The sequence below is a fragment of the Astatotilapia calliptera genome, chromosome 3 (genome assembly GCF_900246225.1).
Source record: "Astatotilapia calliptera chromosome 3, fAstCal1.2, whole genome shotgun sequence".
In the NCBI taxonomy this organism is placed as follows: Eukaryota; Metazoa; Chordata; class Actinopteri; order Cichliformes; family Cichlidae; genus Astatotilapia; species Astatotilapia calliptera.
In genome coordinates this window covers 21,775,306-21,791,458 of record NC_039304.1, presented here as the reverse complement: position 1 = coordinate 21,791,458, position 16,153 = coordinate 21,775,306, and the positions used below count along the sequence as shown (strand labels likewise).

Sequence of the window (16,153 nt, the reverse complement as noted above, 5' to 3'; positions counted from 1 at the left end):
AAGCATGTTCACAATGTGGATGCTGTTACATTTCCTTTGATTTAATGAAGTCCAGTCTGAACCTACTGTAGGTTCAATAGAAAAAATGTGATATTTTAAGTGATATCAGTCTTACCCGTAAGTCTCAATAAATTAGAGCCATTAGCACAGATCCTTTCCCAATTTTTCCCAAATACCTCTTGGAGATGTTATATTTGTATTTCTCCCCTTTATCAATCAACAACCTTCAATATTTATAAGCCTCTCGACTTTTGTTGTGCCCACTCCGGGTTGGGGATGAGTTCCTGCCCCAAGTGGAGGAGTTCAAGTATCTCGGGGTCTTGTTCGCGAGTGATGGGAGAAGGGAGCCGGAGATCGACAGACGGATTGGGGCTGCAGCTGCAGTAATGCGGACGCTGCACCGGTCCGTCGTGGTGAAGAGGGAGCTGAGTGTAAAAGCGAAGCTCTCAATTTACCGGTCGATCTACGTCCCTACCCTCACCTATGGCCACGAGCTGTGGGTAGTGACCGAAAGAACGAGATCGCGGATACAAGCGGCAGAAATGAGCTTCCTCCGAAGGGTGGCTGGCCTCTCCCTTAGAGATAGGGTGAGAAGTTCGGCCATCCGGGAAGGGCTCAGAGTAGAGCAGCTGCTGCTCCACATCGAAAGGAGCCAGCTGAGGTGGTTCGGGCATCTGACAAGGATGCCCCCTGGGCACCTCCTGGGTGAGGTGTTCCAGGCATGTCCCACCGGGAGGAGGCCCCGGGGCAGACCCAGGACACGCTGGAGAGATTATATCTCTCGGCTGGCCTGGGAACGCCTTGGTATTCCCCCGGATAAGCTGGAGGAGGTGGCTGGGGAGAGGGAGGTCTAGGCCTCTTTGCTTAGGCTGCTGCCCCCGCGACCCGGCCCCGGATAAAGCGGATGAAGATGGATGGATGGATGGATGGACTTTTGTTGAATTGAAAACTGACTGAATGGCCAAAGGATTTCTGAAGTTTCTACGTGTAGTATGTTTGCTAATGTTGGTAAATAGACTGCACAGGATTAAGGGCAATATATGAAATGAAGAAATTACAATATTAAGTGTTTTGCACACTTCCATTACACTGTCTTGTCTTGTTTTTTTGCACATTGCATTTTACATAGTCCTGTGTTTGTCTGTCATATGTAGCACCAGGAATGTTGTCTCGTTTCACTCTGTACTGAACCACTGTACATGTTTTAAATGACAATAACAGTCACTTGACATCTTCATGCAGCGCATTAAGTGCTTTCTAACAAACAGACACAGATGCACTGGAGGCAGCTCGGGGTTCAGTATCTTTCCTAAGCCATGTGGGCTGGATGATCCAGGGATCAAGCCACTGACCTTCTGACTAGAAGACGACCTGGTCTACCACCTGAGCCACAGCTGGCTCATTCTTTCATTTGCATACTCTGAGTTTGTGATATAATCAGGTGTGATTTCACTAACTTACTCTATTCTTGAGTTAGAGTCAATCACAGTCACGGGTCAAATGTAAATAATCCAGGTTTATTAGAAATTTCAACAATACAAATCAGGCATCATAGAGAAAAAATAAATAAATAAAAAAAACCCAATAAATTTCCAAATAAAGAAGAAACACTGCACCAGGAAAAAGCACTGCACCACATAATCACATAAGGTAACGTGTTCAAACTGAATCTGCTCCAAAAACACTAAATAAATTATTTCATAGTGGTTTAAAAAAAAAATCACAATGTTCCATTTAAATTTGGTGCTACAGGTTATTCTTTGTGGCTCGAGGTCATAAAAAACTATTCCTGTTAACAAGAGTTTTTACAATAAATATATCACAAACATGACGAGTGAGGAAGAAAAAACACGTCAGTCCGTCTCGAATCGAGAATTACATTTAAATTAAACACTTAAACATGTGAGTCAAACATATCTGAAGTGTATATGCATTCACTACAAACAAAGAAGAAGAGTGGTAGTCGAGGTTAATACTGTCTGTATGTACCGTAGTTACAGAATAAAGCCTAAGATCAAACATTTGCTGTCTTTTACTCCAATAGTAGCAAGAGAAGCAATCCTTTAACACCACAGGCTGCTCCTGTTTGTGGTTCACACTTTGATTATGCTTTATATGTGTGCTACATTAGTGCCTGTAGCTGCCTGCTCCCAACACACACTCCAGCTGAAGAGGTAAAAACAACAACAAAAATCTCTTGATAAATGTAGAGGGCTGCCAGTGTCAGATCCCCAGTGTTATAAATACAGCAGTTCTCCACAGTGTATGCAAAAATCTAGTGTTGTGCATAATCTCTGTACACAGGCTCCCACAGCTTTGTTCTCATGAGATGAACCCTTTCAGTCTGATAAGCACTCGCAGCCAAATGTGCTAACGGCCGTGCTGCGGAGCTGCTTCGCGTCCTGAGCACCAAACAGCGCCGCTGATGTGCGAGCGCTCTGCTGTTTTTACCACAGGCTGAAAACAAACCACAACCGGGACGCTCGAGCGACTGTTGCCACCTTGTGGTCAGAGCGCACTATAAGACAGGCTTTACTCCCATGATTGCAGGTCTGCAGAGCAACAATCAGACTACTTCATCATTTTTTTTCTTGAATAGCTGACATAAATGTCTGAAACCAGGCCAAACAAGTGAAGTTAAATAGTGTGAGGAGGGTTTTTTTAGCCACAGAAATCTGTGTCAAATCAAAAGATGCAGATCCATCTGCTGTGACGACCTTGTCAGAATAAAGGAGCAGCTTTATCTTTAAACTAGTGTTTTTGCCCTTGGAGGAAATATAATAATCAGACCCTTCAAGTCCCCAAAAGGAAGAAATGTAGCATTTTTAGCTTCTCTTCCAGTCAGAGGGCTGCTAGTGTTTGTATATATGTAGATGGAGAACTTGTTTCTGTACAGAAAGCCTGATTAAAGCATCTTCAGCATCGCTCTACAAAACAACGCCGCTGCCTTCCTGCTGATGTCTCCTTGTAGACCAGTAGACCTTTGTGATGCTCCACCACCTTCCTAAAAATGAAGCTGCTCCGTCAGTCTGCAGGAGAATAAGCTGGTCAGGAGCTCCACATTAAGCAGCAGGTCCTTACTGTTGGTCCCTGATGTATCAACGAATTCATTTTTCTGCCAGCTGCTGTCAAACACCACCATGCATGTTAACTTTAAACACAATGTCTGAAATGTAAGAGGTTAAACTTCATGTTACTCGCAGTGAAATCTAGGACTCTGCTCCATTTTTCAATCTGGACGAGTGTAAAATGATTTCCAAATATAGGATGCATGGATCCTTATGTGCTTTAAAATGACCCTAAATGCTTTCTGGATGTGCATTTGGGTGAAATCGCAGTGAACTCCAGATTTTCTGCCCTGTTTCTCACTCTTGAATGATCATTTCTTTTTCTCCCATCCAAGCGAACACTCAGAAATCCCCAGGCAGCATTTCCCTGATGCTCATTTTCACAAAATTTGAAATAAACGCCTACTGTGCCACCATCACAAAAAAAAGAAAGAAAAATCAGAGAGAAACTAGGAAATTGATGTGCTGACTATGAAAGTTGGGCAGAAAGGGTTTTACAGGAAGCTAAATCTGGATACAAGAAGAAAGCGTCCGTCGTTTCAGCTCGACAGCGACTTCATCGGCGGCCGATGACCTCGTCTTTTTTTCAGCAGCGCCGGGCGGAGGACGGATATTTGGTCTTCAGGCCCTCTTTGAAGTTGCGAAACAGAACCCGGTTGCGTTTGTTCTCCTCGTCTTTCCTAGCGTGGAACTCCCCCTGGATCTTGAAGCCGCGGTGCACCACAAAGGCAGTGCTCAGCACGGAGAACCTGTATCCGGCCACGTGGAGCTCACAGGCCTGGAGGGAGATTAAACAACAGCATGAGAAGACAGACGTGGAGGTGGGAAGTGATGAGAGCGAACGGGGGGAGGTGAGAGAAGATAATGACACAGGAGACGGTTTTGGTATCGAGGGCAGAAGGCGTGAGAACAAAGGTGAGCGAGCGGACATGAGGAAGGAGAGATGAAATGTCTTCTTCAGGTACGAGGTGTCAGGGAGAGGCTGCGTGGAGCGATGAAACCGACAAAGGTGTGGAGACATTTCCACAGGGGAAAGGAGAAGCTTAGAAAAAGAAGGCCATGAGGTTTAGAAGAGACTACAACCAAAAACGATTTGTGTCGAGCAGATTAATTTAATTTAAAGGAGCCTTCACACCTTTAATATAGTACTTTCCTAAAGTTGAGGAACCTGTGAGAGGTCAAAGCTGATGCACCAGAGGCAGACGTCCTGTGACTTCTCGTCCTCAGTACAGGTGTGTCCACAATCATGTGTTTTAGTGTTAAAATGTGTACCTCTTACTGCATTTACATCCTCATCTGAAGTTTTAGGAAGCTTAAAACTCCAGAAAAAAAGCTGCTGACCCAGTTTTAGTCTGAAAAGTCCAGGATTATAAAAAAAAAAAAAGAGATATTTTATGGGATTTCATCCCGCTCTGGGTCACGTCCTCTCCCACTGCTGTGACTCATTAAACTTCATTTGTGATGACTCCTAATCTCTTGTCCATCTCCATGACCTCTTTACTCTTTTGTGTTACTTTTAGTAACTTCCATTCATTTTCCAAACTGTTTATAGTGTTTATGTTAAATGATCTGCTATAATGATAAAGTTCAGCCAATTTGAAGGCAGGAAGTAGAAGCAACTTAAATAATAAGCGTGTGAGATAACAGACTTGTCAATAGCACAGCTCTATCACTAAGATATGGGAGAGTATTTAAATTAAAATAATGTTTAAAAGACAGTTTTTATGCTTTCAGCTGCAGCCATGGTGGCGCTTAACAGAAGTTTAAAACAAAGACATTAGATACTGTTGGTCTGGGGGATCTCCAGCAATGGCGATGCTATTATTAGAATTGATTATCAGTAGGGGGTAATCTCTAAACTTGAACTTAGAGATGCAGGTTAATTGGCTTGAATCACCAATTAACCTGCATGTATCTGCAGGAGGGAGTCGGAGCAATAGTGATATTTATTGATAGTGTAAAGTTTCTTTAAAGGCAGAAAAATGACTGGTAGCATATATTTGTGCACTTGCTTTTGAATTTAGTCTACAATTTAATTTAAGCAATTCATCTACAGAGTTTTGGACCTGGAAAAAAACCTGAATCTTTTAGTGCAAACAGAAATAATAAAGAAAGTCCTCGATGATAGAAAAAGTGAAGAAAAAGCCTCCATGTGAGTAAAGAGTGAATAAACTGCAGACTTGTGTCAAACTGTGTTTGCAGATCTTATAGAGTAGTAGTGCACCAAGTACTTCTTCCTATGAAAATATACACAACTTACAGTCAAATTAAGAGATTTAAATGCAGAGGTCGGCAAAGTTGTCGACCACTTTCCAGTTTTTTAAAAATACAGCAAAGTATAAATACTGCTGACTTTGGTTTACTGGGACCTGGGCTTTTAATTTTAGAAGGCTGATCGTTCCAGCCACCAAACACCTGGAACAAGCTGCTGCTTTACTCCTTTAGTCTAAGAGCGATACTGATGCTGACAGTGTGTGGTAGCTCTCTCCTGTATGTTCAGTGATTGTTGTGGTTTTGTATTCAAACACCTCATGGGCTTCAGCTAACAGGCAGATCTTCTTGAAATCATGACCACCTTTCTCATACCAACCTGGCTGATACGATTGAAGCCATACTGCTTGAAGTTCTCATCGTAGAGAGGCACAGAGCGGTGCCCGATATAAAAGGGCTCCCAGGGGTCCACCCAGGTGAGCGTGTAGGCAACTTCCAGGGTTCCCGTCTCTCTGACGTGGCTGTTTACCCACTGTGAGTAGTTGGTGGGGGCCTGACAACGAGGACACAGCTCTTCATAAAAGGGCCGGACTTCACCGACCTGGTAGAGCTGAACCAGCTCTGCCTTTGTGGCTGGCATCTTCCTAGCGTGGCGGATCTCGAAAGCTGGTAGGACGAAGACCTCGTCACTCGCTGGCTCACGCTTGCTGATCATGGCCATAAACTGCTCATGCAGGTCGGCGCTTGGCAACATGTCCATGTCAATGACCAAGATGTAGGAGGACTCCGTGCCCCCTCTGGCGATGTTACGAAGAAGGTTGTTGGGGTAGGAGATGTTTCCGCTCATAGCATAGTTCTTGTACTTCTCCCCGTGAGTCTCCAGTCTGGAGAACACTGAGGCACAGTCCTCAAGACCTGCAAAATGCTCACGGTCCTGCTCCGGGAAGCTGGCCATCTCTCCAGAGAGGCAAACCAAGTGGAAGTCCACCAGGGCTTGGATGTGAGGGCAGAAGAAGCTGAGAGCGTACACCAGAGCAGTGGCAAACTTCACATCTTGGCCGTGAGCGAATATGGCCACAGAGATGGGGTTCTGCCACCTCTCCAGCAAGGACTCCAGGTAGTGCAGGTTGTTGATAGTGGTGTGTGTAGCTAGAGCCAGGATGTTGGAGCTGGGGTCAGATCCCGGCTTCTCATTCGTGGTGAAGTCACTTTTGATTAAGTTCTTGTACACTCGGTACTGCCCGCTGTTGTCAAAGATCCCGCCGGTGGACAGTGAGTACCTCAGGCGCTCCTTCCGCGAGTTTTTCTCCGGGTGGGCATTTTTCTTGGCCCCGGAGCCTCCGAAGAGCTCCGAGTATCGGTACCGCTGCTGCTTTCCGTGAAACTTGGACAGGAAGGACAGGTAGATGAGCTGCAGCAGCGCCACTATCAGCAGGGCGCTCAGCACTACTTTGAAGGCGGAACATTTCTTGGAGAGATGCATCCCAGACAGGCTGCAGGACACAAAGAGGTCCGAAAACCACAGCTGGATGCCTCTTACTGCTCTATTTCTGTCCCAGCTAGCGTCACCGACACTGGCGCCTCAGTTCTAACTGCAGCCTCCTCGGCTGGAAATGTAACGAATACTCGATCGCATGTTTTCCCGGTTAGTGGCAGCGCTGACCTAGATTTCCACACGACTCACAAAAGAACAAATATAGCGATCATCCAGTTTCTGTGATCTCCATCAAAGCACAGCACAGTTGTCAGCAGTCTGCTGCTGCTGCTGCGACAGCGGCGCACACCGATGTGTTATAACCGTAATGACGGAAGTAAAGGCGCCGCTGAATTTACTCCTGGAGAAGTGTTTGCGCTTGTTTTTAATTTGTCCTAAAGGCCAATGTGTGAACCCGTGGATGTTCTAAATACGGTGCCACGTTACGTGAGAACGAAGTCTTTAGAAACAAGCCACATAAATATGGACACTATTCTTATAGGTTCCCGTTGAATACAATTTGCTGTTGCGGTAGAGACATTCAGACGAGGTGGCCGAGTGGTTAAGGCGATGGACTGCTAATCCATTGTGCTCTGCACGCGTGGGTTCGAATCCCATCCTCGTCGGTAGCTTTTCACTTTTTCCCACTTAATCCTGAATCACGTGTTTTGTCAGTTACGTAACGCCATATGTTTAAAAATAATCTCAGTTGCTCAGTATCACTTGTTCACATTAGTCCAAACGGACCATGAGGTTTAAATTACAAATGAAGGAGCTTCAATCAATCTGCCTCATTCCCATATAAAACCCAGAATCAATACTATAAAGTGTAGCTATATATATAGAGAGAGAGATAAATATAGATACGTGCAGATATGGCAGTGCACACAGACGCCCAGAGAAAATATCATCTCGCATTTTTTTATGTTTTTGTTAGCTTTTCTTTTCACCTGTCTCAGTTTACTTTAGTTTCCAGAGTTAATCTGATATTTTAAGGTTTATTTTGTTTGCCTAAGAGTTTTTGGTGTGGGTCATTCTAGTTATCATTCTATAGTTATTTTTGTTGCTGTTGGTTTTGTTTTTGGTGGTTATTTGTCATAGGTAAGATAATAAGTTCGCAAGCACACGGCTCTCTACCACATACTCGTCTCAACTAAACATAAGCTCCAGTCTTTTTATGTTTGACAAAACTAAACTTACAAAAATTACAACTAAAGACATTTTTTATTTTTTGGTTTAGTTTTGTAAACAATCAACATCCTTTCCATTTTTCTTTAAAGTGTGGTGTTTCAGTTAAAGTCCTTTCAGTTCCCCACACTAAGTTTGTTATTTATAATTGCCTTGCAGACAAATTAGGAGCAATCCAAAACTTGGACACCAAAATGTACCTTAAAGGTATTATATCTTACGTTAACTGACGTGTATTTTCCTGTTGATACATCTTAGGCATTTTCTGTACTTGAGTAAACAAAGTTATCTTCCTTTCACTGTGTCCAAAACCTTTGGTGAGTGGCAAACTTTTCACTCTCCCAGAAAACCCCCAGAGGTCTTTTTATAAAAACTCCATACAAAAGACTTTCCCCATCTTGAAATCAGTCTTAGATCACCATGCTGAAGGATGTCTCAATTTCTGAACGTCATGACTTGATAGAGCTATAATAAACGATAGAGGTTTATCCTTTGAAAGCAGGTGCTGCACATACAGGCAAATATACAAACCATGCTATGAGAGGGACTCTTTAAACTAGTCCTTTTTCCTTCACCATTCGTGTGTGAGAACAATTTATGATGCACTTCTGTTGAACCTCGTCTCTTGTTTAAAACTCTTGTTGGCTCCACTCCTAATGGAAGTGATGAGATGAACTGAGAGCAACAAGAAAACACAACTGTGACATTTTTTATTCATCATCATTAACAAAAACAAAGGCCTTACAACACATTAACCGTGTGGACAGTGCTCATGGGGTCCTAGGAGGCATTTCCTCAGTTATGGTGGGTTTTTATTATTAAGGTGTGACAGTTACACTTCCAGGTTCATCACCCCTGAACACAAACTGACCTCATTCAGAGCTAATACTCTACATGAAGTCAAATTTTTGCACAGCTTTCAAAATGATCTCTTTGTTACATATTTTACTGGATGTTTAGGCGTCCCATTTGTTCTTAGTTTTCAAAATTAATCTTTAATTTTGGCCTAACACGTTAGCAGTTGTATCTTGTGTGAAAAAAAACCCACTTTCTATAATCTTAAGACAGCAAAATCATGTTTTTAGCTGCTCCTGTGTGAGTGCGGGTAAATATTCAGGGGGTTGAATTCAGTCAGTGAACTGATGTCACAGTATTTCAGCATTAAAAAAGGCAAACATAAGACAGCTTTAACTTTCACACTGAACATAAGGAAGCAGAATACACCTGCTGCAAATTAACAAGTGCGTTAGATTAAGCAGAGATTTCAGTAAACTTCAAATCCAGAGTTATCCTGCAAAGAGTTTGTTTTCCACCTAAACTGTGTGACTCCATCTACGTGTTCAGCACTGCAGAAATCAAAGGGCCCTGCTGTCACTGTCCATGCTCACTACCTATGAAACTAAAACACCGGCTCCGCTTTTGGATCCGCCTCCTTCGCTGTCCCTGGAGGGAGCGGCTGACTGGCCCTTTTCCTCTCCTTCGCCCTCTCCCACCAAACGTATGTTGTAGCGTTCCCTGTACTCTGTGAGCTCCCGCCCCTTCGTCTGCATCTGTGAGTTGATGGACTCGATTATTTTGGAGATCTGTGAGGACAGAAGGAGGAAGAAAATTAAATTTTGAGTTAAATAAGTGTCTGAGTACAATATAGGACGCTATTAAACGCCAGAGCACTCGGTGTTTAAAGAAAAATTGTAAAATGCTCTCATTTCCTCTTCCATCACCTGTTCTTTGTTGTTTTCCAAGGCAGGTAGAACTTCTTTTACTGTCCTCTCCACCAACACTCCTCCTATTAGACGGAAGCATTTCCTCGATGGATCCACCTCCTTCAATGTGTCTACTACTAAGCTGAATAGAAAAACAGAAATGTTAAAAAGAAAACTTATTCAACTCAAAAGGTAACACAGGAATGCCTCAGCTAGTAGCTGACATTGTTATTCCCCAGACTGTGAAATATTTGCAGCTAAGAACATGCATTCAGTGTTACATTCACATGCACCACCTGGTCTGCCCTAGAGCTTATTACGTATTTAGATGCTTTTAATGTCAGGCCATGAGTCGCAATTAACATCCACATCCACAAGTCCACTAGGATCATAAATTTCATCATCAGACAGTGAGTGTGAGGGTCCATGTGTCTACGAGGACTTATCCACGGAGACTTTATTTCACCATGCACTGACCACACATGCACTCTGGGAGGTGAACTTAAAAGAAGTATAACAGGAATAACGACTCAGCCATCAGGTCTTCCACCAAGTATATTAATACCCATACAAGTATATCTGACACCTCATTTAAGCATTTATTTATTTTTATATTTAACCATTTTAAGATCAGTTACTTAAACTCAGTTACCAAAGTAACTGCTGCAAACCAGCCACCTGTTCTGGTTGTGCCAATGAACTGTTGGCAATCAGTACTGTTTGCAAACATGCAAACGTTTCCTAATAAACACTTGCTGTGTGTGTTCTCTATCATCTGTCTGCTTTTTCTGTGTTCACGTGTGTGCGCACACATTTGAGAAGGCACGCAGTAAAACCATAAAATAATTTAGCTGCTTCCCAGTGCGTGTTGCAAGCCATGGTCAGATGGATTAAACTCCACCATCTTGGACTTCTGCTCTGAGATCCTCGATGAGCTGGAGGGGCACTGGAGCTAGAACCTGAGCTAGAATTTGACGAGGACCTAGAGTCAAGGCATGACCCTTGATACCTAGATAACGTCTATCGCCACTAGGATTTCATTCTGCTGTCGTAGCATCGGAGTCGTCAAATAGCATAACTGAATTCTGTATATCAATAAATCATGTTCAGTTCTCTCTTTCTTGAACTGCTGCATGAAACTTCTTTGTAAATGTAAACTGTTTAGAGCGGATCAGAAGGTTTGTACCGACCTGTGCTCGTTGATGTCCATCTCCAACTCTGCAGCTTTAGAAGCCATACTGCGCTGTTCCTGACGCATCCTCTGAAATGTTGCCACCACCTGCCACACAAAACCACAGTGAGCACCATCATGGACCAGCAGAGACTGGACATGTAAGCATGTCTGATCCACACATAGTTAAGGTGTAAAAGTCTATGTAACCTCACTTAACAGAAATTCACACATTTTCAGTCATTTTTTGGCTATATCATAAAAATAATGGCATTTTAATTTTGAGTAACTTAAACACCTCCTGGTGATCAAAACCAGTGAGCCGTGTTTCTACCAGTGGGGGCTGTGTGGAAACTGTCAGGGATTGTTCACATTAACAATTAACCAGACTTCACTAAAAACACATAAGTTCTCTACAACAACACACACAGCCATCACTATTTTATGAGATGACTGAGGGATTTTAATATCCGCTCAGCATGAGTCTGTGATGGTCACTGCCGTACTCTATGCTGTTCTGTGCTGCGCTGGGACAGCAGAGGGCAGCTGACACCAACAAACGCAAACTGATCCATGATGGACAGCCTGCAGGAGCACCACATGAAACCACTGCATTGATCACATTAATCGCTTTCCACATACTTTTGTTGAGAGCAGCTACACTGCAGGACTTTTACGGCAGACTCAGTTCATCGTTACAGGTACTTTATGAATATCTGAGTAATGTGGCTTCACGTTGATTGAGTCGGGCTGGGTGGTCTTCAGTTATAAAAATAGCATCTTCTATTCACACAGCCACACCATCTCCTTACACACATTTAAATACGTCTAACAGCCATAAACCGCGCTCTAGAAGCGCACACCTGACCCCAGCTCATTATATGAACGCTTAAACCTTCATGTTTAACACCAGCTGCTTGTTAGAGAGCAGACCATGACGATGATGGGAAGCTAACGTTAGCTTTAGCTATCCGGGACTCAAACTGGTGGCTGTAACTCCACCGCACACGGCCCAACGACAACAATATCAACGACTGCACCGGTGAAGCAGCCTGAGGTGGAGGGGAGGGTACCTGTTCAGCTGACGGGCCGGACTGTTTCCCACCGCCGCTGTTGCTGGATTTGCTACCCGTGCTGCTACTGTTGGCTGCCATCTTGGAAGGGTGTTGCTGCGAGGGACCCAGGAAAGACGTACAGGGCTGGTTTACGCGATTGCCTGTATAGAAATGAATAAAATGAAGTGTGACTTTCCATTATGGTATTATTTTCTTTTAATCACTGTAGTATGTGAAATTTTGGACTACCTCACATTACTAGGCCTTCAGTATGGACCAATTACTGTATGGACCTTAAATTACATTGTTACATTATTACATTATTGTAACATTATACAATTTTTATTTTTACTTCTTATGGTGTTGCTGCAAGACGGCAATTTCCCTTGCGTGATCAATAAAGAATCTGTCTATTTACACTCTATGGCGAGTTCATTCCTTTATGAAATCCCATTTTAATGCCTTAACATTAGAGTTTTCCATATTATTTATGAGTGACTAAGACTATATAAACTCAGCAGGAAAGTTTTTTTACAGAGGCTTTTCCATAGACATTTATACGACCTGAAGTGTTTTTGAAACTACAGCAATTAGCATCTGGTGGTCTTCAGACAGAATGCAGGTTTAAGACACTTTGGCTTCAGTTTTCCAATCCAGAAAATGAACATTCATGTTTTATACTGTCGGTGTTTACAACAATATACAGTAATAACAAAAGACACATGTTGTGGGCGGGGACTGTCTGATCTATGTGAATGGCTCTGGAAAAACAACAGTAATTAAAGCCCCAGGAATAAGTTTATGTATTCAAAAGTGTACACTCATCTCTTAAGTGTACTCATCTCATCCTAAGTGTACACTCAGTTATTCCCCTTGTTGTTTTCTAAATATGTTCTAGGTTAGTAAATTTACTTGTGAACGACCCATTTCCCCATAAGAAAGAAAGCAGTCTTTGCTTTTTTGGAAGAGGGCTGCCCACCACCTGCCAGCTGCAAAAGGTTGTGTGTGGCAAACAGCTGGCCACTAGCTACCTAGATTTCTTTTTTTAATTGAGCAATTGCAAAATACAAACTTTCAAAGAGAATAACACAGGTAATACAAATGAAAATTTGGAACAGTACAACAGTACAAGCTTGTATGAATCGGGAGTTCACAGTTTTTGATATTAAGAGATAAACCAGAAGCTTTAGAGAAGATTGAGACAATACTTAAAGTTTTATCTACCATTGATTTATCTTTCAAAAAGATAGATGTATCATCTGCAAACTCACTTATTTTAAAATCTTTATTAAAAATTGATATTCCTTGTATGTTGTTAGAATTTTTGATTAATAGTGTTAACAATTAAGCTGCCAATATAAAAAGCTTTGGGGAAATAGGGCATCCTTGTCGGATTCCTCGTTGCATGTTGAATCCAGGAGTCATTCCTGGAAGGTGCTCCACCTGGAGACTCTGTTGTCCTGCTGGGAGACTTCAATGCTCACGTGGGTAACGACAGCGAGACCTGGAGGGGCGTGATTGGGAGGAACGGCCTCCCTGATCTGAACCCGAGCGGTGCTTTGTTATTGGACTTCTGTGCAAATCACAGTTTGGCCATAACGAGCACCTTGTTTGAAGATAAGAGTGTCCATAAGTGCACGTGGCACCAGGACGCTCTAGGCCGTAGGTCGATGATCGATTTTGTAATCGTATCACCAGACCTGCGACCATATGTTCTGGACACTCGGGTAAAGAGAGGGGCTGAGCTGTCAGCTGATCACCACCTGGTGGTGAGTTGGATCAGGTGGCGGGGGAGGACGCTGGACAGACCCGGTGCACCTAAACGCGTAGTGAGGGTGTGCTGGGAACGTCTAGCAGAGGCCCCAGTCCACGAGATCTTCAACGCACACCTCTGGCAGAGCTTCAACAGCATTCCGAGGGAGACTGGGGACATTGAGTCCGAATGGACCATGTTCAGCGTCTCCATTGCCGAAGCTGCTGCATTGAGCTGCGGCTGCAAGGTGGTTGGTGCCTGCCGTGGTGGTAATCCCCGAACCAAATGGTGGACACCAGAGGTGAAGGGAGCCACCAGGCTGAAGAAGGAGTCCTATCAGGCTTGGTTAGCCTGTGGGACTCCGGAGGCAGCCGACAGGTATCGACAGGCCAAGCGGAATGCGGCTCGGGCAGTGGCTGAAGCAAAAACTCGGGTGTGGGAGGAGTTCGGAGAGGCCATGGAAAAAGACTTTCGGACTGCCTCGAAGAGATTCTGGCAAACCGTCAGGCGTCTCAGGAGGGGAAAGCAGTGCTCTACCTGCACTGTGTATAGTGCTGGCGGAGTGCTGTTGACGTCGACTGAGAAAATTGTCAGGCGGTGGAAGGAATACTTCGAGGACCTCCTTAATCCCACTGACACGTCTTCCGAGGAGGAAGCAGAGTCTGGGGATGAGGGGAATGACCCGCAGTTTCCGGGGGCGAGGTCACTGAGGCAGTTAAACAACTCCTTGGTGGCAGAGCCCCTGGTGTTGATGAGGTCCGCCCCGAGTTCCTGAAGGCTCTGGACATTGTAGGGCTGTCCTGGTTGACACGCCTCTACAATGTTGCGTGGGGATCAGGGGCAGTACCCCTGGACTGGCAGACCGGGGGTGGTGTGTGACAAAGTGGAGGAGCAGTTGTAATGCTCTCCATTTGTCCCATATGTGTTTACTTTTTTTTTGCACATTGTACACAGTCTGTTTCTATGTATTTGCTATGATTTGCTATTTCAAGTCAAGTAACATTACTTCACTCACTATCCCGGGTTTGTTTGTGTAAGCGTTCTGTTGCCGGCAAATCAAACATTCTGCAAATTAAGACAAATACTAAGTTATGTTTCTTTATACTTTATTATGTTACAGATTAAGTCATTTGTTCTTACTTACTTTGTTTGTCTTTTCAGTCTTCATGAAGGTCAGGTGTGGGGAAACGCCCACCTAGCATTTCCTCATTTTAAAATCCTGATGATGTCACACATGACATCAGCAGGTCAAACCAAGTGGAGGGGTTTCTTTTTCAATAGAGATGCTTCCTTTTGTTTGTGTTAAGGTTTAAAGGGATTTGTTGAATGTTTTTCCTTTTGTTAATACTGCCATTTAGTTGTGTAAATGTGCGTGTTAGAAGTGTGTAGAGGTTTTGTGTTTTTAGATAATCTGTGTACAGTTTTAGATCCCTCAGCTGAGTGAGTGGTACTGGCTGGGCAATTGGAGGGAAATTGATGGCCCTATTTAAAGCCAGTCTCTACCAGATGCAGGAGAGAGGAGAGGTGAGCTGTGTTACCAGATCCATGCTATGTTGAGTTTTGTTAATAGAGTTTATTTGGGGAGGAAGTTTTGTTAAGTTACATTAAATTAAGTTCACTGTAAATAAATTGCTCACCTTGGAAACCTGAAATGTCTGCATAGTCTGCTTCCCTACCACCTTCCTTGACGTTTGAGTCTGACTCCTTCACATGGTGGTCCCATCTTTAAGAAGGGAGACCGGAGGGTGTGTTCCAACTACAGGGGGATCACACTCCTCAGCCTCCCTGGGAAAGTCTATGCCAGGGTGCTGGAAAGGAGAGTTTGTCCGCTAGTTGAACCTCGGATACAGGAGGAACAATGCGGTTTTTGTCCTGGTCGCGGAACACTGGACCAGCTCTTTATCCTCTCCAGGATACTTGAGGGTGCATGGGAGTTTGCCCAACCAGTCTACATGTGTTTTGTGGACTTGGAGAAGGCATTCGACCGTGTCCCTCGGGGTGTCCTGTGGGAGGTGCTGCGGGAGTATGGGGTGTCTGGCCCATTGCTACGGGCCATTCGATCCCTATACAACCGTTGCAAGAGCTTGGTTCGCATTGCCGGCAATAAGTCGGACTCGTTCCCGGTGGGTGATGGGCTCCGCCAGGGCTGCCCTTTGTCTCCGGTTCTGTTCATAATTTTTATGAACAGGATTTCTAGGCGCAGCCAAGTGGCGGAGGGCTTTCACTTTGGTGGCCTCAGAATCTCATCTCTGCTTTTTGCGGATGATGTGGTTCTGTTGGCTTCATCGGGTGAGGGCCTCCAGCTCGCACTGGAACGGTTCACAGCCGAGTGTGAAGCAGCGGGAATGAGGATCAGCACCTCCAAATCTGAGGCCATGGTTCTCAGCCGGAAAAGGGTGGAGTGCCCACTCCGGGACGGGGATGAGTTCCTGCCCCAAGTGGAGGAGTTCAAGTATCTCGGGGTCTTGTTCGCGAGTGATAGGAGAAGGGAGCCGGAGATCGACAGACGGATTGGGGCTGCAGCTGCAGT

The 16,153-nt window shown here is 44.3% G+C and overlaps 2 protein-coding genes and 1 non-coding gene across 3 annotated transcripts; 1 reads left to right on the top strand and 2 right to left on the bottom strand.

The window, feature by feature from the left end:
- Nucleotides 1–1,561: 1,561 nt before the first annotated feature.
- On the bottom strand, nucleotides 1,562–7,055 carry b4gat1 (beta-1,4-glucuronyltransferase 1). Its single transcript, XM_026162361.1, has 2 exons — nucleotides 5,659–7,055; nucleotides 1,562–3,846 (listed from the first exon to the last, which is right to left on the bottom strand). Exons 1-2 carry the CDS (start codon nucleotides 6,760–6,762, stop codon nucleotides 3,655–3,657), a joined length of 1,296 nt encoding a protein of 431 aa, XP_026018146.1. The 5' UTR covers nucleotides 6,763–7,055; the 3' UTR covers nucleotides 1,562–3,654.
- A 242-nt stretch (nucleotides 7,056–7,297) lies between these two features.
- trnas-gcu (transfer RNA serine (anticodon GCU)) lies at nucleotides 7,298–7,379 on the top strand. Its single transcript has one exon. It is a non-coding gene; the product is annotated as a tRNA-Ser (tRNA).
- A 1,256-nt stretch (nucleotides 7,380–8,635) lies between these two features.
- On the bottom strand, nucleotides 8,636–14,812 carry pfdn2 (prefoldin subunit 2). The gene is made up of 5 exons (XM_026162360.1): nucleotides 14,768–14,812; nucleotides 11,889–12,031; nucleotides 10,835–10,923; nucleotides 9,663–9,786; nucleotides 8,636–9,524 (listed from the first exon to the last, which is right to left on the bottom strand). Exons 2-5 carry the CDS (start codon nucleotides 11,967–11,969, stop codon nucleotides 9,333–9,335), a joined length of 486 nt encoding a protein of 161 aa, XP_026018145.1. The 5' UTR covers nucleotides 11,970–12,031; nucleotides 14,768–14,812; the 3' UTR covers nucleotides 8,636–9,332.
- Nucleotides 14,813–16,153: the final 1,341 nt, after the last annotated feature.

Excerpts from the sequence above, each read along its gene's own strand:
- b4gat1 (XM_026162361.1), bottom strand. The coding sequence starts at position 6,762 with ATGCATCTCTCCAAGAAATGTTCCGCCTTCAAAGTAGTGCTGAGCGCC. Across the intron at positions 3,847-5,658 it reads GCTTCAATCGTATCAGCCAG|GCCTGTGAGCTCCACGTGGC; the intron begins GTTGGTATGAGA and ends ATCTCCCTCCAG.
- pfdn2 (XM_026162360.1), bottom strand. The coding sequence starts at position 11,969 with ATGGCAGCCAACAGTAGCAGCACGGGTAGCAAATCCAGCAACAGCGGC. Across the intron at positions 9,787-10,834 it reads ATGGACATCAACGAGCACAG|CTTAGTAGTAGACACATTGA; the intron begins GTCGGTACAAAC and ends TTTTCTATTCAG. Across the intron at positions 9,525-9,662 it reads TGGAAAACAACAAAGAACAG|ATCTCCAAAATAATCGAGTC; the intron begins GTGATGGAAGAG and ends CTGTCCTCACAG.